Genomic DNA, 11800 nt, shown 5'->3' on the forward strand with positions numbered 1-11800 from the left:
TGACCTCCTGTGACCTGTCTCACTTTGACCCCCTGGACAGCCTCAGGCTGAAGCCTCCGGAAGCACCATTTTAGCAGCGTTCCCTCAGGAAGCTGTATTTTTCCTGTCTGTCCTCAACATTTCTTCTGCCAGAACAACAGGCTCAGTTTTCCCTTCTGATAAATCTGGTCATCCTAAATATGGGGCTCTGAGCAAACAAGAGTGGTCAGCCCCACGCAGCCCTCATTTCAAAATGCAGATTCACTTGGGCTGCTATTTTGGAAGTCTGGTTTCTTTCCCCACACGCAGTGGTTTTAAAGAAAAGGGAAGGGATCACGGCAGAATATTGGCAGGGGAAAGATGCTGAGAGAGAAGACCCACCTGGGCAGTTTTTGTTTTTCAAAGTTCCCCAAACACCGGCTTTCGGAGAAGCTCTGTGAAAAAGAGGGTCCTTGGTCACATAAAATTGGGAAATACTGTTTTAGCAACGCCTGCTTTTGGAGATCAGTATATTAAAGACTGAACTCCCAGTAGTTAAAAAAAAAAAGCCTAATTGGTTTTGTTTAATTCAGTTTTCCCATTAAAAAATACAGCCTAGTTAAAATCTGGAAAACGATGCAGGGTGGAAGTTGCAAACAGGTACCTAATGGCCTAAAATAGTCCTCAGATAGATTTGATTTGGCCTGTATAGTGCTTACATTTGCTTTAAATTAGTTATTAGCTCTTAACAATTGGAATGTTTCTCATTATAATCTGGATTTGGGCGTTCTTGGAAAATCAGAAGATCTGAAAACACCAGTCCAGATTCTTGCATGACAATGGTTAGCTGGACACAAGGCTGCAGCCTTTTGCTCCATGCAGCCCATGCCTTCCTCTGGCAATACAGCAGTCCCCTTCTTTACTCATTTATGATACTTGCCTGGCCCAGGAGTGCCCCAAGCTTGCCTTCCCTGTTGCAGAGATTTCCTTGGGTGGGTGTTGGCCTGGGTGACACTCAAGGCCCATTCATCCATTCATACCTGCAGTATACACTGATTGAGCTTCTGGACCCTGTGCATAACAAGATGTATACAACAGCTCCTGCCCTCTGGATTCTAGCACTGGCAGTCTAAGAGTCTAGCTGTGAATTGTAGAATGAGGAGGGGGAGGAGTTGGGGAGAGAGGGAAGCTGGCAAGACCAGAACCTAGTTTCCTGATTTCCAGCCCCTGGTGCTTGCCAAAGTTGTCTCTATTCTCCATTGCTGTCTCTGCTGCCACTCAAACAACCATTGTGCAGCCCAGGGAAGAACTATCTTGCTCTGTGATATAGACGTGTTCCCTGCCATCTCAGGGCCTCAGTTTCTCCAGCTGTAGAATGACCCGGTTGGAATAGAAATTTTTGCATGTTCCTTCCAGGACTGGCACTCAGAGAAGCTGAGACTCCATGATCGAGGAATGTCTGACCGGGCCATTCCAGAGCTATTCCATCGAATTCCAGGGAGCCCCCCTCCCTCCTTTCCTGAGTCTGGCCAGGGCGGAGGCTGGAGCCAGAGGGCCCAGCCGGCCTGGGCTTCCCGCCCGGGGGCGGAGCCGCCGCTGGACGCCCCTCCCCTCCACCTGGGGCTCGGTCCGGCAGATGTTACAACTTTTTCGCATTCTCTCCAGCGGTGTCCCCCACAGACCCGCCCAATCCTTGCCTCCCTCCCCTTCCCCGCTGGGGTCCTGCCCACCTCCCTACGGGGAGCCGACTGTTCTCGGGACTCCGGGCGGGGCGAGAGGCCGGCCCGGGGTCTGGAGGGTCGGGAGGAGGAGAAAGGGAAAGCAGAGGGGAGAGAAATTAGGAGGCGGGAGAAATCGAGGGCTAGAAGGAAGAGGGGAGTCAGAGGATGGTGGAGAGCACTTTTTGGAAGCCTCCACACCGAGTCTCAGGCTGGCCCGGCTGAACTGGGGGAGAGGGAGCGAGGGCGGCTCCGGGCGGGCGCTCAGGCGGCGGGAGGAAGCTCGGCGCGGGCCTGACCTCCCCGGAGCGCCCCTCTGCGGCCACACAGGTCCGACCTCGCCGTCCAGCCAGCCCCGGACCCGCCGCTGGGCCGCCCCCGGGGAACGCTGAGCGCTCTCCAAGCGTCGGGACCGGCCGGCTGGCGGGCGTGCGGGCCGTGCGCCCAGGGCGCGCGAGGCGGGGAGGCCCTGGGAGCCCTGCGCGCCGGGACGCACGGGCCGGCATGGCGATGCACGCCCTCACCGGCTTCTCTCTGGTCAGCCTGCTCAGCTTCGGTTACCTGTCCTGGAACTGGGCCAAGCCCAGCCTGGTGGCCGACGCACCCGCGGAGGCCAGCGAGCAGCCCTCGGCCGCCCCATCCCAGCCTCCCCACATCATTTTCATCCTCACCGACGACCAGGGCTACCACGACGTGGGCTACCATGGCTCAGATATCGAAACCCCTACGCTGGACCGGCTGGCGGCCGAGGGTGTCAAATTGGAAAACTATTATATTCAGCCCATCTGCACGCCTTCGCGGAGCCAACTTCTCACCGGCAGGTAGGCACAGGCCGGGCTGCTGATGCTGGTGGTCCAAGCCCCAAATAAACCCAGCTGTAGGTTTCCCCTGTACTGACAGTCCCCCGTTGGGACCTGGGAAACCAGAGCTCAGGGCTAATTCTGTCTTATGTCTCCAGTTGGCTGTGTGATCATTAGTAAGTCCTTTGCCCTTCTGGGCCTTGATTTCTCTACCTGTACACTGAATGGGTTGGATCATGCTTGAGGTCTTTTCCCTCTGATGTTCTAGGACATTCACACTCCACACATGTGAAAGAGACGCTGAAGCTTGAATGCTGCTTTTATTAACATACCCTGAGGCCCTGAGCAAATCACTTCACTTCTCTAAACCTCAGTTTTCTTATCCATAAAATGGAGTGAAGAACAGTTTTTAATCTTGAAAAGGAGTGATGAGGGTTGAACGAGTTGCATATAACCTACTTGGCTGTCAATAATGGAAGCTTCTATGTCGCTGGAGGAATTAGGGTCCCCCAACTGTTTGATGACAACATTGGGAAGAAACCAAGGAATTGATAGGTGGCCGAGAAAAACACACACACAGGGTGTCTTGACCTGTGTAGCCTTAGACTAGTTACATCATTTCTCCAAGCCTGTTTTTTCATCTGTGAAACCCTCCCAAGTTGGCTGGGAGCCCCAAGGAGACGTGCTACTTTCTTGGTAAGGAGTTGTCCCAGGCAAGGTGGTAGGATTACAGGATTAAAAGAGCAGGGAAACAGGAGGTGGGGGTGTGGAAGGCAAACTCTGGCCACTTAGGAGAAAATCCTTTGGCAAGGCTGAAGCTAATCCTTCTTGGATGGAGTCCAAGGCATGCTTTCTACCAAGTTCCACTCAAAAGCCACTGGTGTGATCTCAGGAACCAGGGCTGTGTAGTTTCCCTGTTTCCTGGATGGGAGAAACTGAGGCACGGAGTCAGGGAGGGCCAAATTCTGGGCCTGTGCCCAACTTCAGGTCTGTACGAGAGAAGGCTGAGAGGCCAGTGCTTAGAGGAGCCCTGTAGCTGGGAGTCAAGTAGGTGCCTTTTCTTCCTTCAATCTGGCGCTCAGCATTTAGATCTAGGAACAGAGAGAGAGAACAGGAAAGAGGAAGAGGAATCAATGTATGTGTTGGGGGTGGGGGCAGGTGGAAAAGACGAAACGTTGACCTATCTCCAGAAGAGGGAAGAGGAATCTGCATTCCCCAGAGCGATGCACAAGTTAGCATTTCTCTCCCCAGAGATGACTTTTGGTTTGGGCAGGGGAATGAGCAGCATGCAGGGCAGCATTCCAGCTCCCGCCCCAATCTGCAAAGTTAGCTGAGTGTGGCTGGGCAGCGTCTGCCCTCTGCGCCCTACAGCTGGCTCCATCTGACTGATGCTGACTACTCTCATTAGTGTTTGTTAGTGCATCCAGTCGTGTTTGGTGAAGCTGGAGAGAGCCAGTTTCCCATGTTACTCACTTGCAGACAGGCTTCGGTGACTCTTACCTGGCCCACCCACTTTACAAACCAGCATTCCAAGGTGCCCAGCCCCTGTGAAGAGAGGCTCATTACAACTTGGGGCCCTAGGGTACATCTTATATCAAATCTAATTGTTCATTAGCTTGACTGTGGTCTGCAGAGGCCGCGTGACTGAGACATTCCGAGCATGAGTTGCACAGACCTGGGTTCAAAAATCAGCTCCACTGCTTGCCAGCTGTCTGAACTTGGGCCCGTTGCTGCACTTTTGGGAGCCTCAGTTTCATCATCTGTAGAATGGGTTTAATAGGCTCTGTAGGTTTTTAATGCAGATTAAATGAAATACTATATGTGACATATAGTATTTAAAAATGGCAGTAGTAGCTAGTGATAACTAACAACAAACAGCTTGAAGATAAGAAAAGCAAAACAGAAAAACCCACCCCAGGTCCTGGCTTGGAGGTGTCAAGAATTTACGTCTCCACTTAACTTGGATGCCTGGGCATGAGAAAAAGGAGTAGGATTCTAAGACATGTGTGAGGTTCCAGCCTTCTTATTTAGTCTGGGACTTGTAAGACTTGAGTAAAGGCAGGGCACCATAAGCAGATCACATGAGTGCCTTGACCACAGAAGAAGGAATGGGATATGAATGAATAAATGAGGAATGCAGGGTTCTGCTAACCACTTGCTCCTGCCTCGGGGCGTTAGCCTGTGTGAGTGACCGGGATCCAGGGGCCACATAAACTTTGTGGGCAGGCACATGGGAACTGGTCTCATAAAACTTGAGAACTGGAAGGTTTTTAGAGGTGTCTCATTCCAACCAACTCACTCCTACAGATGAGCAAACTGAGGCCTCTGTGTGGAAAGAGAAGTGGCTGCCTAGTTTGCCAGCAAAGGATCTGTGCTTGGACTCTGATTGGATTTATGTTCGAGTCTGGGCTCTGCTCCTGACTACTGAGTGAGCTTGGGCAAGGTCTTTCCCCTCCCCTGGACCTTAGTTTCTTTTTAAGTCAAGGTACATAAACTTGAAAATGACTTGGGCCCCTTCTGGCTCTAAAATCCTTTGAATGTCATTCTTCATTTTTCCATTTCATAAGTAATTGAGTGTCCTTGAAACATCACCTGAGTGCTGGGAATACAAGGATGAGTACATATCATTGGGCCCAAGAGCATGTACATACAACTGAGTAGAATCTTACGGCCAAGTTAGACAATGAAGGTTTGCACTGAATGCTGTGGGAACCCAAAAGCAAAAGTGACTCATGCTTTGAGAGAGTTATGAGAAAGTTTATAGTGAGGATAACATTTGGGCTGGGCTTTGAAGAGTGAATAGGAGTTTTCCTGAGAGAGTGGGACTGGCTCTCGGCCCCATGGCAAGTTAGTGGCTTAGAGTGTAGGGACTCTGAAATCTGGAGCCAGATTACTGGGGATACAAATCTCAACTCCAGTTACTAATTGTGTGAATCACTGGGCAAATGATTTAGTTTTTTGAGCCTTAGTTTCCTTATTTGAGAGATGAGAATAATAATAATGAAATGCACCCTTTAGGTTGTGGTGAGGATTTAGTGAGATGATTCATTTAAGGGGCTCAGGTGAGCGAACAGTGAGTGTGTGGTGTCAGCTATTATTATTCTTGTTGTCATCATTAGCCTGGGTTCAGCTCTTACCTCCCCAACTTCTTAGCAGTGTGATCTTGTATGAGTGACTTAACCATTCTGAGCTTCAGCCTCCACATCTGTAAGATGAGGATAATACCTACTTCAGTAGATTTTGAGGATTCAGTGAGATAATGCATTCGAAGTGCTTAACACATTTGGTAATACATACTGTTGCTTTGCTTGCTGGGCGCCCTGGGGCGAGAGCCCACCTCAGGGTGAGTGTTGGGGGCTGGGTGGCCAGAGCAGTGGTTTGTAGCTCACTGGTGCCTTCTGTGTCCTTCCCTCTTCCCACCAGATACCAGATCCATACAGGACTTCAGCACTCCATCATCCGCCCTCGGCAGCCCAACTGCCTGCCCCTGGACCAGGTGACACTGCCCCAGAAGCTGCAGGAGCTGGGTTACTCGACCCACATGGTGGGCAAGTGGCACCTGGGCTTCTACCGGAAGGAGTGCCTGCCCACCCGCCGGGGCTTTGACACCTTCCTGGGCTCGCTCACGGGCAACGTGGACTACTACACCTATGACAACTGCGACGGCCCAGGGGTGTGTGGCTTTGACCTGCACGAGGGCGAGAGTGTGGCCTGGGGGCTCAGCGGCCAGTATTCCACTCTGCTCTATGCCCAGCGCGTCAGCCACATCCTAGCCAGCCAAAGTCCCCGGCGGCCCCTCTTCCTCTATGTGGCCTTCCAGGCGGTACACACACCCCTGCAGTCCCCTCGTGAGTACCTGTACCGCTACCGCACCATGGGCAACGTGGCCCGGCGCAAGTACGCGGCCATGGTGACCTGCATGGACGAGGCCGTGCGCAATATCACCTGGGCCCTCAAGCGCTACGGTTTCTATAACAACAGTGTCATCATCTTCTCCAGTGACAATGGTGGCCAGACCTTCTCAGGGGGCAGCAACTGGCCACTGCGAGGACGCAAGGGCACGTACTGGGAAGGGGGTGTGCGGGGCTTGGGCTTCGTCCACAGCCCCCTTCTCAAGAGAAAGCGACGGACAAGCCGGGCGCTGGTGCACATCACTGACTGGTACCCAACCCTGGTGGGTCTGGCAGGTGGCACCGCCTCGGCGGCCGATGGGCTGGATGGCTATGACGTGTGGCCAGCCATCAGCGAGGGCCGGGCCTCGCCGCGCACAGAGATCCTGCACAACATTGACCCGCTCTACAACCACGCCCGGCATGGCTCCCTGGAGGGTGGCTTTGGCATCTGGAACACCGCTGTGCAGGCCGCCATCCGTGTAGGTGAGTGGAAGCTGTTGACAGGAGACCCCGGCTATGGTGATTGGATCCCACCGCAGACGCTAGCTGCCTTCCCTGGCAGCTGGTGGAACCTGGAGCGGATGGCCAGTGCTCGCCAGGCTGTGTGGCTCTTCAACATCAGTGCTGACCCCTACGAACGGGAGGACCTCGCTGGCCAGCGGCCAGATGTGGTCCGAGCCCTGCTGGCCCGCCTGGTGGACTATAACCGCACAGCCATCCCCGTGCGCTACCCGGCTGAGAATCCCCGGGCCCATCCTGACTTTAATGGGGGTGCTTGGGGGCCCTGGGCCAGTGAGGAAGAAGAGGAAGAGGAGGAGGAAGGCAGGGCTCGAAGCTTCTCCCGGGGGCGCCGCAAGAAAAAATGCAAGATTTGCAAGCTGCGGTCCTTTTTCCGTAAACTCAACACCAGACTGATGTCCCACCGGATCTGATGGGGTGGGGGAGGTGAGATACTTCCCCACTCAAGCCTGGCCCTGCTCCTTTTCATGGGGGGGCCCTAGGTCATTTCTGCGTCTGCAAGGAAATGGAGGGCGTAGAGCGCCTCAGTTGAAGGGTAGCGAGTTTGGCTTGGGGGTAGGGGAGAATAAACCAGACAGGATGGCTGGGTCCCAGTCCTGCCTCTATTGACTTGTTCTGTGATCTTGGGTGACCTGCACAACCTCCCTAGGCCTCAATTTCCTCATCTGGAAAATAAGCTCTAATGATTTTATGGCTCTGTGGTGTGGACCTGGTGCCTGGGGCCGTGATGGAGTTCCCACCATCCTTGTTCACCCCCTAGCTCATTTAAGGCCTTGCCCTGGACCTCTGTGGTACCTCTTGGGTGAGGAGCCACAAAGAGGCAACTCTAGGCCTGGACCCCAGCCAAGGAATGGTGATCTGGCTGCTCTCTAAAAGGATCCCCTGAGTGATGAAGGTGGAGGTGCAGGGACCTGGGGGCGACCTTCCTGCATCTTCACGTGGCCTAGGCCAGTCCTGGGGCCCGAGTGGTGGTGGGGGCAGTGGTGGCGAGCTCTCCTTCCTGCCCCCAGTCCCCAGAGGACTGGGCCTGGCTGTTAAAGCTGCTGCAGGATCGAGGGTAGTGGAAACAGGTGTGAAAAGAGCGCTACACCAATCAGTACATCTGGGCTCTGCTCTGACCTTGGGCCCAATCCTTTTTCTCTGGGCCTTGATTTCCCCACCTGCAAATGGGGATGCTAGCCCTGGCTCTGCCTACCTCACAGGGCTGTAGAGGCCAAGGTAATGGTTGTGGAGGAGGCCCTGGACGTGATTAAAATGCAGTAACACGGAAGCCAGGACTGCAGTGCTGTCTGTGAGCATGTGGGTGTGTGCACGTGCATCCTGGGGGCAGGTGTGAGTGCACCGCTGGCCCAGGGAATGGACGAGGAGGTGGGCGGCCTGGCCAGGAGGCAGAAGATACGGGTTCTGGTCCAGTCCTGCTGCAGATCCAGTGTGGCCTCCGGCAAGTCTCCGGCCCTCTGTGGGCCTCACTGCCCTCCTGTGTAGAGTGGATGAGCTCAGAGCGCTCTCCCAGGTGTTCCGGGTGCCCTCGGTGTGTGTGTTGGGGGACACGGGCTGGGCCATGGCGGGGAGGGGTGCGGGGTTTCCGGGCTCGCTGGCTGCACCGAGGACCTTCTTCCGCACGCTGCGTTCTGCATGGCTCCCTTCAGCTTCCAGTCGGTGCGGCGTGTGTAGGCGAAAGCCCTGCTGTGAATTTTGAAAATAGTTATTTTTGTCGCTGGCAAAGGAGGCCTGTTAGGACTCGTCAGCTTGTGGATGAGCAGGACGGGCGGGGTGGGTGCCGTACTGTGAGGGGGGCTCAAGAGTCGGATACAGAGCTGCATCCCCACCGCAGAGGTGCCGAGTGCAGTTGTGAGGGTCTGGCTTGGGGCTGCTCAGTGGAGGTGACCATCAGTGTCCTGGGCCCCTTCCTCCCAGCCCTGATCTCTTGACCTCTTATGGCCTCCCCCGACTGGAACCCTTCTCTGTCTCCAAGACGGCGATGCCTTGGTCATGGTGGGGCGGGGGCCAGGACTAGCTGAGGCCTCCGAGATCCAGCCACCCCCAGCACTTCTGCCTGCTCTGGAGGGAAACTGCAGAAGTTCTAGGCCCGGAGTACCCCAGGGATGGGTTATCCATGGTCTGCCCATTGTTCAGGCTATTCCAGCTCTGCTGGATGCTTGACCTAGCTGCGCGGGCTGGGCCCTTCCAGAGAGAGTGGTGTGGAGCCAGGGCGCCCCTGACACCCCAGGTTTACCCAGCTGAGTGGAGGTCTCTCCCTCCACTCAGCTGAGTGGAGTTGACCCTGCCCAAGGTGGCCCAGCCTCCGGCTCCAGCCCTGCTTCTCTTCCTGGGTCCCTACCCTTTGAGGCCACAAGTGCAGGACCATAGAGGCCTATTTCTGCTCTTCTCTGGGCACCAAGAACTACCCCCTGTGGCCACCCTGGCCCCAAGCATGGAGAGTGCAGCTGGGGTTGAGGGTTGGGGGCTGGTGCCTGCTCCTGGTGCCCTGAGAAGGAGGCTTCATCTAATCTTAAACCCAGCCTAGAGCTCACCTGCTTCAGAGTCCTGTCTATCCCAGAACCCAGCAAACAGCCCAGGAGCCCCACTCAAGCTTTAGCCTGCAACCCTGTCCACCACCTGGCGGTCCCCAGGCCTGCCAAATCCGGGTACCATCAGCTGGCCAGTGCCTGGCATTGGTGGAGGTTCTCAGGGTGAGGAGCAACTCAGGGCTCAGGACATTGTGCTGAGCAGCTCGGCCTGCTTGCTGTGGCTTCTGCTCTGCCTAGCAATCCGCGTGGCTCCCATCCACCCCTCCTGCCTCCTGTGGCTCCTGCATTCCCCCCAGCCAGGGCACCTGGGGCTGGACTCTGTCAGGCCCCTGAGTGGCATCACCAGGCAGATGCTTGCACCACCTATGTGGGGAGGGATGGAAGGGAGAGCAGACCAGAAGCAGCTCTGGCCCCTTGGGTACTTGACCCAGCTGTGCCAGCTGGACCTGCAAGGGGGAATGAAGCCCAGAGATGCTAGACAGGACCCCTCTTTCCCCCTTGGCTGGGCCAGATGTCAGCAGAACTGCCAGCCAGATGGGTCAGAGCCAGGGGCAGCCCTGTCCAAACTGAGTCCTGCCTATGGAGTCCGTGGCAGGGATGACCTGTTCCCTAGGAGCCAGGAGAGAATCCCAGACCTGGCTGGAGAGGCAGGGCTCTGATCTCTGCCCTGGGCCTTGGCATCATTTCCTTTTCTTGCTTGATGCCTACTGGCAAGTAGCCCTCAGCACAGGAAAGAGGGGAGCGGAGGAGGGTTAGGGAAGGAGCATGTTGTGGGAGCCAGGAGTTCTGGATTGTCATCCAGACTCCGCCCCTGAATTGTGTGACTGTGGGAAGGGCAGCTTCCTCTCTTTGGGCCTGAGTCCCATGTCTGTAAAGGGCATGGGCCCCCTCAGGGCCCTTCCAGACCTAGTGGAGGCTAAAGAACCCAGGGCAGGAGTGCTGGAGTCACATAGACCCTAGGTGGGTACGTCCCACTGTGTCTCTGCAAACAGGCGGTGATTGCACCCATCTCACGGACGTTTGTTGTGAGGTATAAATAGTGCAGTATGCAAAGTGCTTAGCACAGGGCTTGGCTCAGAAGTGGAAAGAACTATTTTTCACGTCCTTGGAGTCAGTGAAGGAACATCTTGTCTTTGCATTTCTCAGGAAGAAATGGAGGCCCCACTGGGAAAGAGACCTGCCATAAGCATTCACAGCCAATGGCAGGACTTGAACCTGGGTCCTCCCTCTAGCTGCAGGTCGTGCTGTGTGGACGTGGGCCCGGCAGCTGGAGTCCTCAGTAGTCCCTTGACTCCCTGCTTCCCTCTTCTCTGCAAGGAGTGCCTCCTATGTGGGACATCTCAGGGGACAGAGCTGCTCTCTGACCTTTGATTTCTCTCCCTTCTGAATTCCAGTCTGGCATTACTTACTGCTGTTAATGAACCAAATCACCCTCCACCTAGACCCTCTGTAGGATCATTTCTCTCTTGGCCCACTTTCCACCGATTCTGCCCCCATGCTCACTGCCCTTAATGGGACAGGCCTCGCGGGAAACGTGCGGATGGCACGTTTTCCATGGTGCCTGCCCAGGCCCTGCAGGACCCCGAGGCACTCGGGCATGTGCATGTGAGCACGTGCGGAGGCTGTGGAAGAAGGTGGGATTTGAGTCGGCTGTCAGCCCCCCTGCTATGGCCCAGGAACTTGGTCCTGGCCCCCACTTGCCCCTCCGGAGCTACATGGGGTACAGCCTGTGTTCACATTCCCGTTCCCTCTCCGAGTGTGTCAGAGCCGTGCTCAGCGCCCTCCAGGGCGCCCACCCCTGGCCGCCAGCCTGAGGCAGGCAGGCCTGCTCTTGAGTACCGCACTGCAAGTTGCAGATGGGGGCACGTGTGCTGGCTCTCCTGCCTGCTGCGGCCCTGGGGAGCAGGGAGTCTGGCAAGAACAGTCCCCCGATGCAATCATCAGCTCATTCTCTCAGCGCCATGGAGGCAGGGCTGGCTCCTCGCTGCCAGCCACCACCGGGCACAGCTGCCAGCCTCTTGGGCACAGGGGAGGCAGTGAATTAGCGGTTGTGCCTCCTTGGCAGGGTGGCAGCTACAGTCAGGATGGAAGTGCCCCTCCGAGGCAGTGCCCACACCCCTGTGCTAGGCTCTCGAGGGTTCGGAGAGTATGTATGTGTGTGTGTGTGTGTGTGTGTGTGTAAATGAGAGTTGCCAAGGAGACCTTTTCCTTTTCCACATCTACCTCCCTCTCTGTGGTCTCCAGCCATCTCTGCACCACCAGCATCCTGCAGCCTGCCATCCTCCATTACCATGTGCACAGGGTCCGGGCCAGCACGGGGAGGGAGAGGAGAGTGACTGAGACTGAGAGAAAGGGAGGAAACAAGGCAATAGAAACAAGAA

General features: G+C 55.6%; 1 protein-coding gene across 1 annotated transcript; it reads left to right on the top strand.

The window, feature by feature from the left end:
• The first annotated feature begins 1626 nt into the window (after window positions 1–1626).
• ARSI (arylsulfatase family member I) lies at window positions 1627–8143 on the top strand. Its single transcript, XM_006204445.4, has 2 exons — window positions 1627–2497; window positions 5900–8143. Exons 1-2 carry the CDS (start codon window positions 2181–2183, stop codon window positions 7299–7301), a joined length of 1719 nt encoding a protein of 572 aa, XP_006204507.2. The 5' UTR covers window positions 1627–2180; the 3' UTR covers window positions 7302–8143.
• Window positions 8144–11800: the final 3657 nt, after the last annotated feature.

This window comes from Vicugna pacos, chromosome 3, assembly GCF_048564905.1.
Source record: "Vicugna pacos chromosome 3, VicPac4, whole genome shotgun sequence".
In the NCBI taxonomy this organism is placed as follows: Eukaryota; Metazoa; Chordata; class Mammalia; order Artiodactyla; family Camelidae; genus Vicugna; species Vicugna pacos.

Bases quoted from the DNA above. Each gene is read 5' to 3' on its own strand.
- ARSI (XM_006204445.4), top strand. From the start codon at position 2,181: ATGGCGATGCACGCCCTCACCGGCTTCTCTCTGGTCAGCCTGCTCAGC. The intron at 2,498-5,899 runs GTAGGCACAGGC...TCTTCCCACCAG, and splicing joins AGCCAACTTCTCACCGGCAG to ATACCAGATCCATACAGGAC.